This window comes from Euprymna scolopes, chromosome 36 (assembly GCF_053919585.1).
Source record: "Euprymna scolopes isolate OS-2025 chromosome 36, ASM5391958v1, whole genome shotgun sequence".
NCBI classification, from domain to species: domain Eukaryota; kingdom Metazoa; phylum Mollusca; class Cephalopoda; order Sepiida; family Sepiolidae; genus Euprymna; species Euprymna scolopes.
The window spans coordinates 46,661,980-46,686,810 of NC_136517.1; the positions used below are offsets into that span (position 1 = coordinate 46,661,980).

Below are 24,831 nucleotides of genomic sequence, written 5' to 3' on the forward strand. Positions count from 1 at the left end.
TTTATAAGAACTAGACAATCATTAAAATTCTCTTAGGAAAGCGTTGGTTATTAGATTTTTTATGTCACCCCAACCGATCTCAGAGTTGGCAACCTTTATTTGTTGTGTAACCTTTATTCCTTGTGCAGCAGTGTGTTTCAGCCATGTCATTACTCACCCTGCTCCAGTGGAGTTTCCACAGACCATAACGGAGCCGTAAAAATTTGTTTCCCAATTTCCTAGAAACAGAGAGAAAAAAAGAGGCTATTGAAATGATTGTCATCAAAGAAGTCATAAGACAAGCTATTAGAATGATCAGTCATAACAGAAGTCATTAAAAAGCTATTGAAATGTTCAGTCATAAAAGAGGTCTCAAAATAAGTTCATTGAAACAATCAGTCATAAGAGAGGTCACAAAAGCAATTGAAATGATTAGTCATAAAAGAGGTCTCAAAATAAGCTATTGAAACGATAAATCATAAAAGAACTAGTTGAAATGGTAAAAAGTCATAAAACAATCTATGAAATGATCAGTATTAGCAGAAGTCATAAAGGAAGCTACTAAAGTGATCAGCCATAAAAGAAGTCACAAAACAAGCTATTGAAATGATCAGTCATAAAATAAGTCATAAAAAGCTAATGAAATGATGAGTCATGAAAAAGTCAGAAAAAACGTTACATAAAAAATTAAGTTGTATTAAAGGAAACAGGCGATCAGAAAGAGAGACAGAAAACTGGCGGCGTCTTACCTTTTGTCAGTACATGTTTTTCGTACTCTGCGTCAGTTATATTTTCATTGTCCACGATATTTCTTACACATTTACTGCGCAGTGCTCCTTGGTATAATTGCATCCCAATTAATGCAAAGATGGACAACATAAAGCCTGTGAGAATCATTACATCTCTCAATCGTCTTACAGCTTCTAATAAGGCACCCACAATGGTTTTTAAACCTGAAAAGAGAACAAAAAGAAAATGATATCGCGAAAGTACTCAGCAGATCACAGGATTTAAATATAGAACAAAACAACTTATTGAATAACCTACACACAGATATGACAGAAAGAAATCACTGTCATCGTCATCGTCGTCATTGTCGTCGTCGTCGTCGTCGTCATCATCATCATCATCATCATCATCATCATCATCATCATCATCATCAGTTTAACATCTGTTTTACATGTGTTTGGCATGTGTTGGATGACTTTAAGAAATCGACTTGCAAACAAATCTATCTCTGACCTGGTCTTTATTTATCCCTCTTTCTCTCATTCATTCTAGTCACTTCCTCCCATGTTTTCCTTGGTCTTTTACTGTGAAATGGAACTGCTACCTCAACTGTTCTACATCTACTAACTTAAGACATCTCACCCATTCTTTCAATGTAATCAAACCAATGAACTTTCCTGTTCTGCGCACTTCCTCTGAGGTCATCAGAACTATACTTATCTTTAAGATTCACATTGCACATCCATCGTATCATCATTCTCATATCATTTCTGTCCATGCAACACATGTCCTCAACCCTCACTGGCCAGGTTTCACTTCCATACATCACACTGCATACACTTATAGACTATTTTCTTGGTCACCAGTGGTATGTCATTAATACTGAAGATATTTTTTTTATGAAAATCACTCCAGACAAGGCATGAGGCCACTTGATGTAAAGAGCTGAAAAGAAAATAGTACTTCAAATTAAAAAATTAGCCGATGATAAGTGTTAGATGGATAGATTCTGATACAGAAAACATCAATTCTTCTTCCTTGTCAGAAACATGGCTCATTGAATTTGAGGACTAGAGAAAAATGTGATACATGATAGTTATACTGATATCTGAAATCCATAAAAATTTTTGATTAGTGTAAAATATTAATGTTTCAATCTTTTACTCTTGCTTCGTATGACTCCGGATATGAATGACTAGACTGCAAGAATTAATAAAAACGAATAAGACATCACATGGCTCAGAGAGAGAGAGAGAGAGAAAGAAAGAGAGAGAGAGAGGGAGAGAGAGAGAGAGAGAGAGAGAGGGGGGGGGTAGTTGGTTAGAAGCATGCCATGTGTGGATACGTTAAATTGAAATGCACTGACAAGATGTGATTAAACTGATTATCAAGCTCTCTGTTTGTTTGCTCTTTCCACCCCATTCGTCAGTGATTTGGAATGAAGATCAAATTGAACAAACCTTCTTTGTATTTCAACAGTTTTTTTCTTGACTTAGTTCTTTTGAAAGTACAAATAAGGAGGTTTGATTTCAGAATGACAAGTTCTCAGACTGATAAGATCGTGTAAAAACAAGGTGCGGACCATTTTTTTTTTTCTTTTTGCTTTTTGTAGTTGAGGATGGGGCATCCTACTGGATGCCAGACATTCACCGGCTACCTCATGCATTCCAACCAAGAAATATTTTTCAGATTCTGATCGTCCCTGTAAGTGCAATCATTTATATCTCTCTTACACTTGATTGACCGGGTATATTTACTGGTTGCTCCTATACTTACTGGAATGATGATTGTGAACTTTCATGTGTCTTTTTTTTGTTGTAATAATGACGGTAACTTGTTTTGTTTTTTACATGTCTAACTCAAAGTTGTAATACATCATAAGTATTTACCTGCCTTCGTGGTTTTTTATACTTGCCAAGGATCTATTCATAGCTCTCAGTCAGATAAGGTTGGGACAGCTCTGGAAAGACCAGATCCTTCATTATTGGGATGAGGTATAGTCTAGCTTGATCCTAGGAAGTGAACTCTCCTAGATAGTGCCTCTTCATTTTGAGGAGTTTGGTTTATTACAGATTGCCGAAGGCATCTTATTGCTGACAAGTCTGTTTTTGGCTATTTTTATACCCAGTCAGAATTTCCCTTCCCCCTGAGGAAGCTGGCTATCTTTGTCCCCATGCCACATCTTGCTTTGGTAAATCACTATATATTTTGCTATGAGGACTGGATGCCATACAAAGTTGAGCTTAATGGACAATGTGACACAAACAGAATGTCACAATGGCATTCATGGTCAATGCACTTAGTGTTAAAAATGATTTCAGTCATTTTAGCACTGCTTTAAATAGCAGATAAAGAATTTGCCCCTCTCAATACAGTTTGAGAGTACAGCCTCTTGGAACTGACATTATAAAATTTATTTATCTATGCAAATTATTGCAGTGACAGTCCTGACTTGTTGGGAATCAAAAATGGCCATAGAATAAAACATCTTTACCAGAAGTTCATGAAAGATGGAGGACTTACTCATCTTAGCACAGAATAGGCCAAACTCATTCATCACACTGGATATAAAACTCCCTTAAAAGTCATATTGTTTCAATAGGCGAAAACAAGTCAGTTATATATATATATATATATATATATATATATATATATATATATATATATATATATATATATATATATATATATATATAGGAGAAAACAGTTAATAAAACATGTTAAAAAACACTTTGAAAAAGAGTTAAAAACATATTTAATCTGAAAAGGAAACACTTGATAAGTGGATAGTCCTTAATCCGCGGAGTTTCAAAGAAATACTTTCCTTCTCATCAGAGGGTAGGGATTAGCAAAATTCGAGATCGGATTTTGCATAGAAAAGTATTTGATGAAACAACAAGTAAGTCAAAGATCTTACTTGATAACAAAAAAGTGAAGCAGAGGGAATATGGTGAAGAAAAAGGTGACTACACGTGAATGGATAGTCTGGTGAAAGATAAATAATCCAATGACGGTAAAATCCAAAAATATAACTTCAAGAAAGTTAATTGAATTTCCATTTGCACAAGTAAAATCCAAGGAAATCCCGTAATTTGAAGATGGTCCAAAATAATCCAAAGGCCGAAATCCATGGAATAATTCACAAATATGTAGAAGGGAAAAGGGGGAAAATTCCAATAATATTAATAAAAAAAAAATAAGATATGCTTTTCAAACTGCTGCCAATACATAAATATAAATAAGAAAGATCAGGGAAGAAAAAGATATATATATATATATATATATATATATATATATATATATATATATATATATATATATATATATATATGATAGCTTCTTTTAGTTTTGACAGACTATGGATATCCACTGTAAGAGTGCCTTTGTGTGGAAATTTTGTGGTAACAGTTGCGCAATCTCTAACCATATCTTTCCTGAGCCGGCATTGTTAAATACCAGTGGCAAGTGGAGGTTTAGGACGACTGGAAACAATGCCAATATAAACGGAGAGCACATACAGTGCCTAAAATTCCCAAATGGTCACTCATCTCATACTACTGCATTGACTGAATATTTCACCATATTCCGTCAGTTTACATAAGATGCCAAAATATGCAGAGTCAATATTCACAGAAAAAACTTTTCATTATCTGCATAAGTACCATCTCTCTCTCTTTGATAGAATGGTCATTACTGACCAGACGTGGCACTCTTCATGAATCGTTCATATTGACTCCAGTCCTGCGCCATTCTGAACAACTCAACCAAGCTAATGACTGCGATGGCCTCTACGTTGTCTGACATTCTTGTTTTTGATCTTCCACATCCTCTTTTGCCAGGCGTTATACCAAAGAATAGATCTTTTCTTAGGCTGACTGCTCTGGCCACATGTCCCCAAAATCATATATCCTGTCATTAATGTTGTCCAGCAGTCTTTAGCATGGTCCAATCTTCTCCAGAACCCATACGCTTGCATGTTTGTTCACCCAGCTTACACAAAGAAGTCTATGGTAGACCACAATTCAAAAGCAACAATTTTTCTCTTGTCGACTTTCTTCAAGACCCAACATTCTGCTCCGCATGTTGCTGTTGAGATTACCAAAGCTTGCAGGAGTCGTTTCTTTGTGTGTGGTGAAATGGATCTGTCTTTCCAGATATTGTTTAGCACAATCATTGCTGTCTTTGCCATTGCAATAGGTTGTCTTACTTCTTTGGCGTCATCTACTTTGTTTGTGAAAACTGCACCCAATTAGTTGAAATTGTCCGCAATTAGGTTTTCATCATTTCGTGCCTGTGTTGCTTTCATTACCTTTGTAAGTACCCACTTTTTTTTATTCATTTAAGGAAGAAAGATACATTTATACTTGCCTGGAATTACTGCGACGGTTTTCAGGGCCCGAAGTACCCGAAATGTACGTAAAGCTGAGAGATTTCCTAGATCTACAACTTCTGTTAAATATCTGAAATATTAAAAAAAAACATATTGAAACATGTAAAAGTTTTTAGGGAATTTGACAATAGTAAATTTTTTTCTGTGAATTTTTGAATGCCAAAAACAACAGATTTCTGGCATTAATTCTTTGGATGAATATGCTTGGATATATGATACAAAGTAATGGGAGTGACATAAAGAGATTTCAAATTGACAGTTTTTGATTGCTTTGAAATGAAAGGGTGAATTAAAAAATTTAAAGATATGCAATATTTTCATACGCATTAGTTACACATTATCTTAGGACTGCTTCTCTGCAGACAAAATGACAACATGGTCATTTTCAAATCCAATGTTCAAAAATACTTGTCATAAACCATTCCCCCATAAGTAAATCAAACTATATCCATTTCATTAATTGATATGTCCCAGGAAAGGGATACATATTCCTTTGAAGTAGCTGAGTGGGCCCTGCTACAGTTTTATGTAATAATTTGGTGAGTTGTTTTATTGAACGAATCCTCGTTCTTGAAGCTCATATTTCTGGACTGAGGCTTGTGGTATGCCTTTTGACGTCTGTCTCAGGTCGATATACTGGTTGATATTTATGGCTTAACCAACCATTCATATCAGGAAGAACCTGGATGTAGTCATCTTAATTACAACAATCATTCTTAATCTTCTCGTAATATTCTTCATCATTAAACTGATAATCTGTTCATCACATTAACCCTTATTGTCGAGTAGATTTTGGCCTTGATAAATGGTTACTCATTAAAGGACAGCATAATACTGGTAAAAGGCTTTCAAATATGGGCAGCTCAAAAGCTGCCCATAAAAAGCTTTTTATCATAGTGCCACACCATAATGAACTATGTCAATCAATCAATTTTAGTAGCAAAAATTAGAAAGGTGTAGATGATACTTTATGCCAGAATTAGGTACTCTTGTATCCTTTATTGCACAAGCGCAGGTTTAATGTATGTGTTCCATTTCAGATCAGGAGTAAAAGTCAAGCCCAGAAGCTTGAACTTTACTCCTGATCTGAAATGGAACATACATTAAATCCGTTGCCAAGGCCGCTGGAAAAATGGTGGGATCCTTCTATCGATCCAGTAGATATCTCACTGTTGATGCAATTCTCTATCTATATAAGCCTGTTGCCACACTTCGACAGGAGCTGCTAGAAAGGACTTTATGTCCTGCCTTGATAGTTCAAAATAGACTTTGTAGCCTCGTAGGAGATGTCGTTTTCTCTTCTCTGCAACCGCTATCTCACAGAAGAGATGTTGCGAGTTTGTCTCTGCTTTATCGTTATTTTCATGGCAAGTGCTCGACTGAGCTTTAAACTTTCACAAGAAACACTCGTCTAGCTGAAATCACTATCAATAATTCCCCCCCACTCTTTATCTGTGCCTAAACCGAAATGTAGATGCCATGAAAAAAGCTTCTTTCTTAGAACTGCACGCCTGTGGAATTGTCTTCCGTTTTCCTGCTTTCCAGCTGACTACAATATGGTTGTCTTCAAGTCTAACATAAACAAGTTCTTGATTAGCCGTTCCACTTAAGTTACTAACAATTACTGTATTGTTCAACTGACTACTGTACAATCTTAACCCTTATCCTCGAGTGGTCTTTGGGCCTTGATAAGTGGTGATACTCATGCAAAAAAAAAAAAAAGCGAGAACAGATTTAGTGTTTGAAACTGTTCTTTGTTGGTAAACCATGAAGAATCCTGTTATTTTCAATCACCATTTGTTGAACAATCTTCAGGTGTAAGATATCTTGTTTAAGATATGGATTTCATTGCTTCATTGCTGTGATGGCATACTCACCAGTTTGTCATACCAGGGTTATGTATACAGTACGAAAATACTGTCACAATTTGTTTTGGCACAACAAATATGCCAGAATGCATAAAAACTAACAGATGTGGATTGTTTGAACTATTCAGACTACTGTTCTCATCTTGAGTGTTATTTGCAGAACGTTTCAGCCGATGTAACCTCCAATCTTCTTCCAGTGTATCTTGTGAAACTCGGTGAATTTCAAACAAACCCCCTTTCACAAGGATAGCATTCTCTCGTTCTGTCAGCCATGAATTGATATAAGTCTTAAGTAATTCGCAATTGTATTCTGAAAGGATTTGTGGCATTATAGATAAAGTATTAGGTAAAATTCAGTTGTAAGTGACACTCTTCTGGCAGTTGAAGGTTCAATCCTCAGTCCAGGCAGTACAAAGAATTAGCTCTTATCTCCAAGTGGCCTTTAGACTTTGATAAATAGTGACTTATTTATATATAAAATGAAGAAAGATCTTAAATTCTAGTGGACGTTTCTGCTTTTCTACTTCATCTACTTTTATGTGGAAAATTCCGTCATGCTAACATGCCCACGTAGAAATATTGCTACATAATCTGGCAATGGGTTTTGACAATTTCTGAATGGCACAAAACAACAGTAACAGAAGAAAAGAATCCAAGAAAGAACTTACGCTAATCCAATAACTACAAAATCCAGCCAGTTCCATGCATCTCTGAGGTATGTAAATGGTTCTAAGATGAATCCACGAGCAAATAGTTTTATTAATGCTTCACATGTGTAGATTCCTGTGAATATCCATCTGAAAAAAAATCATAGAAGAATATTTTTGTTAATTTTAAATATGATCATTTAACATTGAGCCTTATTGAATTGCTACCTCAATGCTTGGATAGGATTAAAAAAATATAGTGGAGAACAGCATAAGCGAATGAAGATATGCTATGTCAGTCAGCAGCATTCACCCAAGGCAGGTTGAACCAACTTCCTCTGAAGAGAATATTAAATTCACAAGTAATCCCCAGTTGAATGTATATTCTGGCAAGGGGAAATGATGATGTTAGGTTTTGGAAAATCTTGCAGAAAAGTTGTTGACGTCCTGCTGCATACAGTGCTTAGTATTCCAATATATATATATGTATTCGGACCCTATACCAGTAAGTAGAGATTATGTTAACTAATATGAATTTCGAAAGTATCACATTAAATACATGTCAGGACAATCTGGTGGCAAAGGGAAATAGACCCAGTGCATCAGCGAGAGTGAGCCGAAAACAGTCAAGGGTTAGCTCTCTCGACAAGACATGCTAGAAGCAGGTATCAAATTATCAGATAGAAATGACATCATGTGTTCAGGATGTGACAGAGTTTCGAGGCAGTTTGAGTCCTGGAAGCTGACAGCCCAGATGTGCCCAACAATGTGTGGATCCAAGTGAATACTTCTTTGAAACTATCTGTTCATCGACCATTTTTAAGGCAAAGTAAGAAAATTAAATAAGTAGCAATTGATTTAAGTTTATCTTTTTGAAGGAATTAATTTTAGTCTCTCCTCTCGTACACAAATTTTCTCTCCTCAATAAAACCTTTGAAACTGCCAAAAGTCTCCATTGTTCTATGTATGAATTTTATTCGTTTAAGTTAAGCAACTGATAAACAGCCACTGAATATGCAACGATACAGGGAATGGCCCACATGGAAAAGTAATGCCCGCACACGTATGTAAAAAAGACTTTTATTTAATTGATTTGTTTTCCTAATTACTCACTGGCAACATCCCACAAATGCAGTACTTCCTTCACTTAACGTTTTGTTTGCATTATGAAATGTTCTATACATAGCTTGCCATCTTTTGCCTGTGTGTGACAGTGAATAGGAAGTGATAGCAGTTTTCAATTTTTCCTTTCTTTCAGCCATATAGTTAGGATCAGAACATAGTTGCACCATATTATTCAATCGAAAACTGCTGGCTGACTGAGTTTGTAGCCTTACTGAAATCTTTTTTATTACCTAAAATGTGGATCTGTTTTTGAAAGGAAAAAATGATTTATCCTGCAGACATAATTGCAAACAGGTCGCATAACTCTTATTCTTATTAATTTTCTTTTCTTTCTGTTTCAAGCCAATTTTTGTGAAAACGTGTTAGCTTTTTTTTAGGTATAGTTTTGAGATATAATTACAGGATATACAGAATTAAAGGATATGTGAATCCTATTATTTTTACAATTAGCTTCATAAAACTAACAATTAAATGGTTACAGAATTGAAGAATACTTGAACCCCATTGTTTTAACAATAAACTTTATGAAACTAACAATTCGATGGTCATAGAATTGAAGGATATGTGAAATCTACTATTTTAACAATAAGCTTTATAAAACTAACAATTCAGTGGTTATATAATTGATATTTACAATGTTGTTATAATAATCCTTTTAAAAAACTGACATTTGAAAGATCCTAATAATTATAAGAATCAATATTTAAAGGAATCGATAAAATTGAAAGAATCGATATTTAAAAACCTGTTACATTAAGCTTTATATTCAATATATATTGTACAATAATGAGTTGATATGTTAAAGCTTATACAATTGGTTATATAAAACTGACATTTTAAAAGGTACTAATAATTTTAAGGGTTTTAATAATCATATCATTGATAAAAGCTTAATACAATAGGCTTTATAAAATTGACATTATAAAAGGTCCCAATACTTACAAAGATTTTTATGATTATATGATTGCTATTTAAAAACTTGATACAATAGGCTTTATAAAATTTATATTTTAAAAGGTACTAATAATTTAAAAGGTTTTTATAATTATACAATTGATATTTAAAAGTTTGATACAATATGCTTTATAATAATTACATCATTGATGTTTAAAAGCTTGTAACTGTAATCTTTATAGAGATAACATTTTAAATAGTCCTAATACTTATAAAGGTTCTATTAATTGTGTGGTTGATATTTTGATATTTAAAAGCTTCAGACAATAGATTAATAAAATGGATATTTTAAAAGGTCCCAATACTTATAAAGGTTCTTATGATTATATGATTCATATTTATAAGCTTGATGCAATAGGCTTTATAAAATTGATATTTTGAAAAAGTTCCTAATAATTTTGAAGGTTCTAATAATTGTATAATTGATATCATAAAGATTTTTAACATAGGCTTTATAAAATTGATATTTTAAAAGGTCCTACTAATTTTAACGGTTTTTATGATTATATTGATATTTCAAAGCTTGTTACAGTAGGCTTTATTAAATTGACATTTAGAATTCTAGTGCAACTGGTTTTCTTTATCTTTTTTTTTTAACCCTGAGTGGTTGAACAATAATACACAACGTTTTTAACCAACAATGTCTTTGTTGGGTCAAGCATATAAGAACTGACCAGATTAACTGTGAAATTTTCAACGGTTTTGGTTAAGGAGACCGACCAAAGAAACACTTCTGATAGTTAAGACACTTCACATGTTGCCCACCTAGAATACTGCAAAGAAATTTCCATTATTCTTCTATGTACCTAAAATCAAATGTAACTTCCATGAAGAGTGTTTGTGTCCACGAATTTCCTATCTGTGCTACATAATACCCTGAGACTGCTTCCTTGCTGACTACAACATGGTTGTCTTTCCTGCCCTTTCCAACTATTGTTTCCAAACTCCTCATAGTATTTTTCATCATCCAACTGAAAATCTCATTAACTCTTATCTTCCAGTGACTTTTGGATTTGGTGACTCATTAATATAAAAAAATAGCATTGAACCTGCATCATCATCATCATCATCATCATCATCATCATCATCATCATCATCATCATCATCATCATCATCATCATCATCATCATCATCATCAGCAGCAGCAGCAGCAGCAGCAGAAGCAGCAGAAGCAGCAGCAGCAGCAGCAGCAGGGAGGTGACGATGTCTCAGTGGTTAACAACATGGGCAGACAATCTGGGTGTGCCAAGTTCGAATTTAGTTCGTTCCACAAAAACGCTTTCACTTAGGTGCATTGGCAACCTACACATGATTCCTCCCATGAGTACCCAATGTATTTCTCGCAAGAATTCTAACTGAAAAGATATCAGGGGAAACGTATAGCAACAAAAATCATCTGATTCGTTTGAAACGAATGAACGATGCTCAACAACAACAGCAACAAAAACAGCATCAAAATGTCCTTTTGGATATTGGTGAACATTACTCTATTACCAATGGGTGGAAAAAGGACCTTGTTCATGTTTCTGGATCTCCAAAATATGTCTGCCACTGACACTGTCAGCAGAACTGAAAAGAGTAAATAATAATTTAAAAAAAATGAGAGAAAATATTATAATAATAGAAAAAAGTAATAATGACAGAAAAGGTACTTACTCTGACATGGGTAGGGGATTTTCTTTCATGGTCATAAACACGCAATTGCAAATGATGGTTAAAATGACCACAACACTGAAAACTGTAAGTTCGTTAAGGAATAATATTTTAATATAACAAAATGAGCTTAAAAATGTCAAAAAATCGATACATAATAAAAAACAAATTAATACTGGCAAGTTTCTCTAACATGTAGTTTTTGTAAAATAATGCAAATAATAATAATTCAAGACATTAAGTTTTATAAGAGATAAAATTTTATAAAGGAAAAATTTTATAAGGGATAATATTTTATGAGGGATAAATTTTATAAGGACTGAATTTTGTAAGGTATGAAATTTTATAAGGGCTAGTATTTTAAAAAGGAATTAATTTAAAAAGCAACACAATTTTATAAAGGATGAATTTTATAAGGGATAACATTTTATAGGGGATAAATTTTTACAAGAGAAGAATTTGATTGAGTGATAAAATTTTAGAAGAGATCGATTTTATAAGGGATAAAATTTTATAAAAGATGAATTTTATAAGGCATAACATTTTATAAGGGATGGATTTTATAAAGGGATAAAATTTTCTAGGAACTTTACAAAAAGGACAGGACTCTTCTTATCTTAATAAAAAAAGACAACTTAACAATCGTGTACTTAGCAAATTATGCATCACCCACTGTATTCTCCATATACGTCACCAATAGATTATCATTTTCCATCTTCCGTTTGTGTTTAGATTTGCTGAAATAAAAAACGTTTATAAAAAGACTATTTTTATGTCTGAGCTTCTTCAAAAGTTATAGTGAGTTGATTAAGAATGAGTGCTATATGTCAAATTGATAGTTGAATATGGTAAATTTGTGCCGATTTTTACATTAAATACTAATACTATTCCCTATTAATTACTACATATGCACCTCACGATAATATAGACCCATACAAAATTTCAGCCAAATTGAAAATGGCCAGACAGGAAAAGAGAAATATAACATAGAAATTAAATGTAAAATTATTTATTAAAAAAAAAGAATCTATATATTGACATAGATAGATTTTTTCCATTCATTTAAAAATGCCTAATCACAAAGTTACAACTCTTTCTAGCTCCTTGGTCTTTGGGCTAAGATAAAAGTGTAATATCTGTTTTCGACAACATCACCATTATTTGATGCCGGAAGTTTCATGTAATTATCTCCCTTTAAAATTTAATACTAAAAATTATTATTTTCTAAAGGGCTATCACTTTTTTAATAAAAATCTCTTTACTTAATTGTATTAATAATTATAATAAAAGTACTATAGATGAAATTAGTGTGTATATACAATAGTATTCGCTAAGACCAATTATAAATGCATATTACATAATATTAATTTGTTAGAAACTTAAAAAATGTACCATATCAAGTTTGGTCTGAGCTTGAGATAGGTATATATGGCAATTAAACTACACAATTTTTTCCGAGTTACATCCTCGTGAGGATTCATCAGGCTATTACTATGTAGAATTACTTATGTATTGAGCACTGTCATAATAAATACTGTAAATGGATACATAAATTTTTATGAAAATACATTATATATATATATATATATATATATATATATATATATATATATATATATATATATATATATATATATATATATATATATATATATATATATATATATATATATATAAAGTGATGGTTGTGTAGTTCCAACGAGAGAAAAAATGTATATTTAAAAAAGTGTAGCCATCAACAATTGTGGGGTTTTTAGCCTTTTATCATATTTTTATTTAAAAATATTTTTATAACGCGTTTCAAGCTTTGGTTTGCTTTCTTCAGATAATTTTATGAAAAGTTTTTTTTTTTTTAAATTGGAGTTTGAAATGTTATTTTTACATCTGCTGATACTAAATGTGTTTTTCAGAGTGATGTGGTCTCAGACATTCTGTCTCCAATAGTAAGTGTTGGTAGTTTCCGGTCAGAATTAATTTCAAAGAAAGAAGAAACCCTTTTCACGAAAATATCTGAAGAAAGCAAACCAAAGTTTGAAACGCGTTCTAAAAATATTTTAAAATAAAAATATGATAAAAGGCTAAAAAACCCACAATTGTTGATGACTACACTCTTTTAAATATATATATATATATATATATATATATATATATATATATATATATATATATATATATATATATATATATATATATATATATATATATATAGTCACATGCAAACTCATCAAAAATATAAATAAAATTCTAAAAAAGACCTCGTTTTCATGCCTGCACTTTTTCAAAAAGGATATGGATGGACAAGTATGCAGATTGCAAGTCGTCTGATAGGGTTAAATGGACTCAGCAGAAAGATGGCTTTTGTCGCAGAAAACCTATATAATGTTCGGTCTCTGGCTATAACACAAAAGGTCTGAAAAGAAAAAGAAAGAATATGAGTGATTGAGAAAAAGAATAAAAATGTAAATAAATACATTTGTGACCAAGAAAAAAAAAATGACAGCATTGTTAGAAACTGCCCTGTTGTTTTGCTAGACATTAATTTATATATAAGCTTGCAGTTAAAAAATCTGGAGGTGTCAAGGCTCGGTAAATGTAATACATTCAAGAATCACACCTACTATTATGAGATAATCATCAAAGTGGTTCCTGTATCATTGAATGGCAATAAAACAAAGACTGTTGGACATTTATTACTGAAACTTGGCGGACAAGTCAGGCATATACTAAAGTTTATTTGAAACAAATATAATTGGAATTGTATCACATAAGGAGGCTTCAATTTTAGGAGTATTATGAAGTGTGGGGTCATCTCTTAGAGATCATTAGCAGGACTACTCAAAAGTTTCTATTTTTTTTATTGTATTTTCACTGCAAACAAGACACAGTGTCACTTTAATGTAGGGAGCTACTATCTGCAATTTGCAGGGAAACTATGTAGGGAGTTGATCAGAAAAATGTCTGTTTCCAGTACATTCGAACTTCTGCATGTCAATACAATCAGGGAAGCAGGGATCCAGAAGGGAATTCCAAAGTCTAGCAGTCCAAGGGAAAAAAACTATTAGAGTAGAAGGTTTTCTGGCATCTATTAAAATTTCTACCTCTTTACCTCTCTTTATCTGTCTCTTTTCACTCTCCCCTGTTTAACCCAATCCTCCACCCAGCCCATTCCTCTCTAGCTGGACATAGACACATATAACTCTACTTTATATAATAAATTCCTCTAGAAATGAGTCTTCATTTTATTTCCAAATTAGTACATAACAACACTGAAAAAATCGACCCTCACTGACGAAACCTGGCTAAGTTGACCTCCAACAAATGAATAAATTTTTCTAAATTTTAGATATTATTCAGCTGAGGCAACAACGGTCAAGACAATACTAACTTGATGGGTTTTTATTTTTGTAGTCTTTGACTTTTAGTTATATATATAAAACATATATACACATGCCCACGGACAACTGGCCTTTATATCATAGGTTACTCCTAGGTTCACTCTGATTCAGTGGTTTTATCTGTTAAGGCCCCATCAACGGGTTAAATAAGATTTGTCCTGCTTACAACAGGAAATTGTATCCATTGATATATATATGTGCATTTACACCACGAATCCATCAATAAGGTGACATATCCGGAAAACAAAAATTAACTTCAATCTATATCTGATTTATTCCCAAAATTTCAGTCATAAATGTGGAACAGTCTTTATTTTATTGCCATTGATATGTGAGGACACTTTGGAGATCGTCTCATCATTTTGAATAGGCTTCACACTCATTAGACTTTACTCATCCTACCCCGATATTTATGTGTGGGATGATCTTAAAAACAACGTGTATTTTTATTATTATCATTATTATTATTATCATTATTATTATTATTATTATTATTAATATTATTATTATTATTATTATTATTATTATTATGTTTGTTAACTTCACGGTGTTGTGATGTTTTACACCGTTTTTTTTTTCACTCAAGAGTGGGCTTTTACATCAAAGTTAGTGAGTATAGTCAAAGAGTCAGTTAGATGGAAAACACCTTGCACAGGCTGTTTTCTGTGCTAAGCAGAACTGACTTCTGGAGTACGTTGATGTTGTACTTGACTCCCAAGGAGTTCAACTGTTTCTCAAGATCATATAGAATTAAGCCAAACGCACCTATGATGATTGGCATTATGGAAGTTTTCTTATACCACAATCTAGCAATCTCCACTCTCAGTTTCTGATAGTTCCATAGTTTCTCATTATTTTTGCCTGTTAAGTTGATGTCATTTGTGCAAACCACATCAATAATTTGGCATTTATTGATCATTTTGTTCACACCTACAATATCCGGTTTCCTGTGAATTATCTCTCGGTCACACTGAAGTATGAAATCTTAGAGAATCTTAACGTATTCATTTTTTTCAAGAGAAGCTGCAAATACCTTATAGTTTTCTTTCAGTACGCCATTTTAAATTTTAGAAATAAAGTCACTAAAACCCACATATACGTATTAACAAGTTCGATTAATTTAGGTATATTCTGCCGGAAATGTTCTATTTATTAATTAGTAAATTTATCATTTATAATTACTATATCCAATCCATATTAACCCAAATTAGATTAATGATTATACCTATTTACTATGCCTCCCCACGGGACAGAGTTAGACACCAGGGTCGTTTTTTAACGTGGAGAAAAGGTACAAAAATAAAAAATTGTCTCAGTCGTGAAGGACTGAACAAGAAATGGAAGTGCAGCATCTGAAGAACAGATACTACACTTTGATCTTGATTATATTCTATTACACATGTTTACATATATGAAACTAAAAACAAAAATTATTCATTATATGCTCTGCAATTACATTGAGCTTCTTAAATAAGGATTCGTATATATAAAAAGGAAATATAAGTGAATAAAGAATATTTCCACAGATATATATAATATAAAGCTGAATGTGTGTGTGTGTGTGTGTGTGTGTGTGTCTGTGTGTGTCTGTGTGTGTCTGTGTGTGTGTGTCTGGTCACGAATAGGCTCCTATATGGTTGACTGTTTTTAAAAAACTGATTACATATAATGATAGAAGATGTATCGAGACACAGGAATGGGTATGTTTGATCTGGCAGAACAGTGGTTCATTAAAATTGTGGGGGTCTGCGTTTGTGCCTGGTCCACAAAGTATGGAAAAAAAAAATTAAAAAAAAAAAACGTTTACAAGTGTTTTTGATATAGATGTACATAATAATACTTTGATAAGTATGTTTTAACTTAAATAGGGATGGTATAATAAAATTGTGGTGTCTGCGTTCGCGCCTGGCCTCCATAGAATGGAAATATGCACACACTTTAATAAAGACTTTTCATATCTATCTGCGTAAGTATACTTTGATAATTATGTTTCAGTTTGAAGAAATATGGTATAATAAAATTATGAGGTGTTCGTTCGCACCTGACCTCCATAGAATGGAAATATGTCACAAAGTTTAACAAGGTTTTTTTTAATATAGATCCACAGAATATTGTGATAAGTGTTTCAGTGTGAACAGGTGTGGTATAATAAATTATGGGGTTTATCTATTTTATTTTTACTTTCATCATATTTTGCTTTGGTTTTGATACCCCCAAATTCGAAGCTATCTCTTTACAACCCTTCCTTTTCATAACCTATCATACTTTCATAAAGCAGAGTCCATTTTCTGTAGGCTGTTTTTGAACCCAGTCAACGACGGGTACTTTTGCTAGTATATATATATATATATATATATATATATATATATATATATATATATATATATATATATATATATATATATATATATAATTGTACACAAACACACACATGGATTGGTTCAATAAATGTGAAACTGCATACCCGGTTCCACCATTATATCTTAAGTTACTTCAGTGTGAGTCTATCCGTTACATCTCTGCATTGTTTTGCCTTCTATAAACCTAAATTTCTTTTATATACACATTACATAATGCTTCAAGCAAACTACTTTAATCTATAAAACATATATCAAAAATCTAAATAATGATAATCGATATAAATCTATGTAAATATGTATATAAAGGAAAGTTGTCCATGCGTGTGTTACACTACTGACGACCCCCCCCCCCGCCCTCCCCACAAGCGTTAGGAACTAGGGGAGAAAGTGAAAAAGAAATATGACACAAAAAAGGGGAAATAATCAGCAGAATAATGGATGCGAAGTTGTTAGCAAAAGAATACGAAAAAAATAAAAACAATGAAAATAGGATTGTTAATCAAGATGTGGCAATGAATTGGGACAAAAAGACTGGGCAATAGGTCAAGTTGTTTAGAATTAGTTTACTAATAGTTTTACGAGTGTCAATGTGTTTGGGGACAGTTTGCGATTGTCTTGGGTTTGGTATAGAGTTTGCATGCTAGAATAAGGTAATATCGACATATACCACAATTGAGGACTCTTTATCTGTGCCGCAACCTAAACGTACATTCGATGAACAAAGCTTCTTTCTTAGAGCTGCACACCTGTGGAACTCTCTTCCGTTTGCCTGCTTTCCAGCTGACTACAATATGTTTGTCTTCAAGTCCAACGTAAACAAGTTCTTGATGAGCCATTCCCCTTAAGTAATCCAATTTACCAAATTTACATTTCTAACGATTACTATGATATTGTCCCCTTTGACTACTGTACACTCTTTAACCCTTATCCTCGAGTGGCCTCTGGACCTGATAAGTGGTGACTCCTTTGTTAAAAAAAGTGGACAGTGATCGGTTTTGGGACAGTTGGCAGAGAGATCAGAGGGATTGGAGTCAAAGCCGTGTGAGATTAGATCAGGCCGAGAAGAAAATTGTAAGAGACTGACCTGACCAGACAGGTAGCGGTGGACAATGTTTTGGGTTCCTCTTTCTACACTATGTAACGATAGAGCATATGTACTTCTACACCATAGCAGACACACACTTCTACACTCTGTAATAATAGCACACACACACACACACACACACACACACACACACACACACACACACACACACACACACACACACACACACACACACACACACACACAAGTACTCGTTTTGTGTTGTTTTATTATAGCATGATTAAAAAAGTGTTTGGGATTACATGTGACTCTGGATAGAATCAGAAACTACACAAGTTACATTTACAAATCTTACATCGTCAGACTCAATATGACCTCATATTGATTTTAAAAGAAATATTGAAATATTTATTCCATTTGAGTGATCATGGCTATGATAAGTACATGGGTAATATTTTTTTTCATTCTTACTGATCTGGTAATTATTTTAAAAAAAAAGAACATTAAAACTAGGTCTAGCAATTAGTGTGCTTTCTTTTTCATTCTTTCCATGACGTTATCCATGGGCCAACACACGTTGTGTGCAGTTTCAATCGCAAAGAAGACCAAGACAAAGAATAGGAAATAACTCCAACTCGCTTTTTTCTTTGTAACAATGACATTTATTTCCTCATTGTTACAGCTGTGACGTCACCCACATTCTCCAGCCTCTCAGAAGATTTCGAACGTTATCTCGTTCCGTGCTCCACATCTCTCTCTTTTTCTATAGTCTTTTTTCTTGGTGGCATCATTCCGCATGCATTGACATACGCACATCCAAGCAAGTTACATTGCTGTCTTTCTTTTCTATTATATTGAACCAGTTGCAAAACTCGGACATCCTGCACTCTCGTTCCCAATGAGAGACTTGCAGGAAACACTCACAGTACATAAAGAAATGCATGTTAGAGTAAGGTAATATTGACATATGCCACCAATAAAAGTAAGCAAACAAAAATACTTTTTGTGTCTTTCAGTTTTCATTTATGGATTACGTTGTGGGAAAAAGATGCTTTGGAAAAAGCCAGGGGAATCTACCAACTTTAGAAAAGAAAACTAAATGATATTTTTTTTTTTTGCAGAATTACTTAATGCAACATCCCCAGTGAAGATCATCTGGCACATAATCATTAGAAGCAATGTCATGCATACCGACGTTCATATGTGTCACATAATTATCAGAAGCAACGCCATACAGTTGTTCTTACATGTCACGCTACATCACATTCTTTAAGATAAAATTGAAGTTATTAATGAACTGCTGCATTTTGTTATGACCGCAACGATTATGTTTTACCACGTTCTCCTGAAGAGTCGAATGTGACCAAAGTCGCGGATTAAGTTGGAATAGGCCCAAAATGTCAAAAGCTGGTAAAGCCTTTAACTTATAAAAATTGGTTATATCAAATAGTATAAAAAGAAACTAGTATGAGAATAAGTTAATATTAATATATAGCATTAAAAAAAGTAAACTATGAAAAATCCTTAGTGTTTGTTCGGAATAATAACGAAAATAAAAAAAATTGAATTTCAACTAAAGCAATATTAACTACTTAATTATCAGGTCGAAATTAATAACATATCACTACATTATTACATAAAACATTTACTTTCACGATCAAGTGGTTCGCTATTTTTATTTTGAAATCCTCTGACTTCATGCAATTACTTCCTTTGTTATCATAAAAACTGTTCTGGTTATTACATAAGCAATTTTCGAAAGCAATTTTCATTAATAGTTAACTTTCCATTTTCTAATTATTTGTAATGGTTGGATATGCTGCTAGTTTCGACATGAAAATTGAGTAGATAACATTGCTTTTAGCTGAAATTCAATTTTTCGATTTTCATTATTATTTCGAACAAGGACCGAATCTCTTTTTCATAATCAAGTCATCACTCGTGAACAATTCTGCAGATGAAGGTGTTTCGGGGAAAACTAGGGGAAGTTACTAACTGAAAAGGACAAGTGAGAGTTTCTTTTCAGTCTTGTGCAATGTGGAATTTTCAATAAAACTATTGACACATAATCATCAGAAGCAACGTCATGTATACAGACTTTAATATATGCCACATTACACCATATTCTCTAAGATAAAACTGAAGCTATCAATGAATTGTTTCACTTTGTTATGACCTCAAAAATTAGTTTTTACCACCCGCCCCTTGTTGATCACAGTAACAGTGAATGTAGAGATCGTCTGTCTGTCTCCTTCTTACACCCTGTTGGTAGGGTTATGAATTCGTCAACTGCAGCTCCATGAGGTGGGGTAACACCTCCTCCAAAACGAGACCAAATTTTTTTTTTTATCTTCTCTTGAATTGAAAGCCATGTTTAATTTCAGAAGAGTTTCCGATGGGTAACTATTCTGTACAAGTTCTGGAGATGAAGAATTGTCAGTAGGTAGCTGTTCTGTATAGGTCCTGGACTTTATAATTTTGCAGGCAAAGAGCAAAATATCCTTCTTGTGTTCACACGAAAAAATTATGTGCTGGAATGCTCAGAGATTCAATACTTTTATGGAGCAATTCTGGTTTCTGATTGGTTGCTAGTAGAACGTGGCTTAATTTGATTCATCAGTTCGTATCAGCAGTGTCTATAATTAGAATCTCCCAACTTTCTGTGATCATAATTTCAATATATATAAAAAATATTGCAACATCTTCTGTTTAATTAAAATACAATGCGAAAACTTGTCAACATGTTTAAAACGAATCCACATTGAAATAAAATATTTAATCTTTTGAATTAAAATACGAATTTAAAACCTACTCAGCATTTTAAAAAGCTGATGTGCATTCAAATAAAATCGTTAATCCAGATTAAAACACCATCTTAAATCCTCATCTGAAACTGACCCCCAAAATTTAGGAAATTGTCAGCGTGCCATGCTGAAGGTGAAGTTGATGTGTGGGTTTACTTGGCATTGCCCACCTCGTCTCCAATTAAACAAGCCAGAAAGATCTTGGTTATATGGTTAGTTGATTGCTTTCAGTGGCTTGGAGATTGTCAGTGTGCCAATTCACTGTCCTTTATTCTGTCAAGAGGAAGCAATGTGGTTCCTATTGATTTTTGACTGGCTTTTCTTTCATCTTATTCGAACGAATAAAGATATGAAGAATGATCAAAACATAATCAGATTTTATTTAACAAAAAGAAATGTTTTTTTTTTCCAGGTAAGCAAGCCCGATGTATTATTTGACTAAATACATTTCTGTGGAACACATGGATTAAAAGATTAATGCTTTGTCCAACAAGAATACGTATTCTTTTCAAACATAGAAAATTTACAAATACAGAAATGTAATTCTGTGATAAGGCGTGATGATCAATTCTCATCATTCTGTGATAAGGCGTGATGATCAATTCTCATCAGTAACCTATAAGTTCGACATTTCCTTAATTTTCAAACAACACGCCAGGCATAGAGGAACCAATTTATGGTGGGAATAAAGACAATTTGCTGATAGATACATTTGCTAGTGTATGTATAAGTATTAATGATTGGATGAGATGTGGGATGGACGAAAAGGTAGTAGAATTCAACCAGTTGATTTTGCCTTTGTATTTACCTCCCTTTCATTCTAAGACAACGTAACAAGGCTGAAAGGCGAAAAGAATATGCCAGCATACAAGAGGTGGTGCTCTGGCTCTTCAAAATTGCCTAGACAACCCTGTCGGCATTCCCAGTGAGAGTGCCTCAGGCAAACAGCTATAAAATAACCTCTTTCCAAAAGCAAAAAGGCAAGACTTGGGACGATGGATTTTCTAGAATTGAATAGATTAAATACAAAATCTGATAGAAAAAAGGACACTGACGTCATAATGGCCTATTCTTTGTCAGACTGCCAAGGGCATATCCTTGACTGGTATACTTGATATAAGAAAGGAGATGGTTTTCTTTAACCCTGCTTGTGTAAAAACACATGCTTCCTTGCTCGACAGCAATTGCTGACTCCAATGCTGTTTCATCTTCTCTTCTAGTCGTGTCATCGTTTCTCACATTAATGGCTGCCAAGGGGGCGTGCATGGGTTCACAAGTATACAAAAAAATAAGACAACTCCAAACACAAACTCAAGAGAAACAAAAAACTAATGCATTATGTATATATTGGTTGGGCTCTGGGTGCATGTATGACACCATTGCGGGAAACAACACTTTAAACGCTAAGGTTTATATTTATGTCTTCTGTCAAGGCTGTGTTTATCAGTTGATGTTAGCTCATCTCGATTTGTTCCGAGGCACAACTTGTGTTCAATTGTGGCAAATTGAAAAATGTCCTCAATTGCCGCAAACTCAGGAATATCTGTAATCTGTTGTAAACTATCGCGAAATTCACTGCTACTCCTAAAACTGTTTGCAAACAAACTCTAAATATATCGACTTGTATGTCCGATCGTTTTTCCCAGTCACCTACGACACCTTGATTAACAATCCTATTTCATCTGCTTTTGTGTGCCTTGGTGAAAAACTTCCTCCCCATTGTCTTTCTACTAACTTCATTTCCTATAACCTTTGCTCTGCTGATCAACTTATTTCCTATTTTCGTCATTAGTTTTTCTCTTTATTTCTTTCTAAGACTTTCGGTGGGGGGGGGCGGGTTCAATAATATCACCTTTGTATAAGATGAAAGCGTCAGTTATATGTAGCTGGATATAATGTCAGACATGACGATACAGAGAGTAGCAGGCACAATTCTTGGCAGTTTTGAAGAAGCGGTCGAACTAAGAACACACGTTTGAGAATAGTTTGATTAAACTCTGGCATAAATAAGTTTGAATTGAATTTATAGTTTTGCAATGTAATTTTCCCATTTTTTCTAGTGATCACTTCTCTTAAAATATATTTCCCAATTCTTCTAGTGACCACTTTGATTTTAAATTTATACTACACTGTTGAAAGCTCTTTTTGATATGCTCACAGATACTGATTGCTTGGACCAATTACTGATGTAAGGTTCTTTTAGTGGTTGATACACTAGGTTAAACTGCATTGGACTTAATCTTCGGTACCTCGCTTGATCAATTGCAGCCCATCTTTCTGATCATTTAATGACTTTTAAGGTTCTATTGGGGATTATCTTACACCAGATTCCTTCCATTGAACTTTATTTTCGAACCGATTTCTATTGGACTACTATCGTCCCACCCGTATTTTTATTGAGGATTACTTTACCGAAAATTCATTGCTTTGGACACAGTGGCGTATCTAGGGTATGGCAGGCATGGCCCGTGCCATGGGCGCCACTCTGACATGGGCGCAAAAATTGCTTGACAAAAATTAAAATTTGAACAATGCGTAAGAATAACCATATAATTACTTTATTAAAACATTCATTTCATGGTTTATCTTTCGTTAAAATTGTGCCTGTATTATAATATTATGTAGATTAGGTCTATCTAAGGTATAAATTATTAAGAAGGGGCGCACATTCAAACTTTGCCATGGGCGCCATTTCACATAGGTACGCCACTGCTTTGGAGTTTATTTTCGAATAAACCTTTACTGGACTATTGTAATCTCATCCAGATTACTTTAGCAACTTTGTTTGGACTATATTTTTTCTTTTTTTCTTTTTTTTTTATCCTTTTATCTCCCGAGTTTTATTTCTTTTTCTCCATCCATTTTTTTTATATGTTTCTCTATTTTACTCCCTCTTTCATGTTTTCTTTTCTATTTCCCATTGTCTACACCTTTCCTTACCAACGCTCCTCATTTTTCATCCCCTTTAATAGTTCCCATTAATTCACCCATATTTTTTAATCTTTTTGTCATTTCTAATCTAAATGTTCTCAGGCCGGTTTTATTTTTGTATACCCATATAGTGGTATCATGCCGATTTTTCTCCTCTTTTGAAGAAAAGCATTTAGCTTCGAAATGCTATAGCCGAAAGAGGTTATTTTCCATTTCCTCCTCGTTTTTGCCATTATTCACCTTACGATTTAATAATGTTCTATGTAACTTATATATATATATATATATATATATATATATATATATATATATATATATATATATATATATATATATATATATATATATATATATATATATACCGCAGGGTTCCGATTTCGAATCTCGCTAGATTCAGCCACTGATGAGACGTAGACGACAAAACACGTGTCAGTGGATAATTATATTTTAAAAACAATATGTATGCTGCTCCCCATTTAGGTAAAACTCGCATTTAAGTAAAAATGCACTTTCGTAAATAATTGAATTCATTCAAAACGTATCGCAAAAACAAAAACAAATAACACACACACACACACACACACACACACACACACACACACACACACACACACACACACACACACACATATATATATATAGAGAGAGAGAGAGAGAAAGAGAGAGATAGATACATAGATAGATAGACAGACAGGGAGATGGAAAACAGAAAAAACAACAATATAAAAATATATACTAATGCATATAAATTTAATCATTCACTCAATAAGGAAATTACATAACTAGGAGCAAGAGATATAGATGCTCTTTATACCTAGGTATATTGTTTTTCTCTTTTCCTTCTGTATCTAAGCTCCATTTCAATTGTTGAACTTTTTATCATCCCAATAAGTCTTCATTTTAACAATTTTCATAATTTTCTTGGTTCCACCTGCATGTATATATATATAT

The 24,831-nt window shown here is 33.3% G+C and overlaps 1 protein-coding gene across 3 annotated transcripts in view; it reads right to left on the reverse strand.

The window, feature by feature from the left end:
• Nucleotides 1–24,831, reverse strand: part of LOC145260449 (sodium channel protein para-like) — a 645,789-nt gene that overhangs the window by 207,901 nt on the left and 413,057 nt on the right. For all 3 annotated transcript variants that reach the window (XM_080118504.1, XM_080118501.1, XM_080118503.1), the window contains 6 exons: nt 13,636–13,755; nt 11,349–11,431; nt 7,635–7,763; nt 5,077–5,168; nt 729–932; nt 158–218 (listed from right to left, as the gene is read on the reverse strand). In XM_080118504.1, the coding sequence (XP_079974630.1) occupies nt 158–218; nt 729–932; nt 5,077–5,168; nt 7,635–7,763; nt 11,349–11,431; nt 13,636–13,755 (689 nt within the window). The remainder of the gene's footprint in view (nt 1–157; nt 219–728; nt 933–5,076; nt 5,169–7,634; nt 7,764–11,348; nt 11,432–13,635; nt 13,756–24,831) is intronic.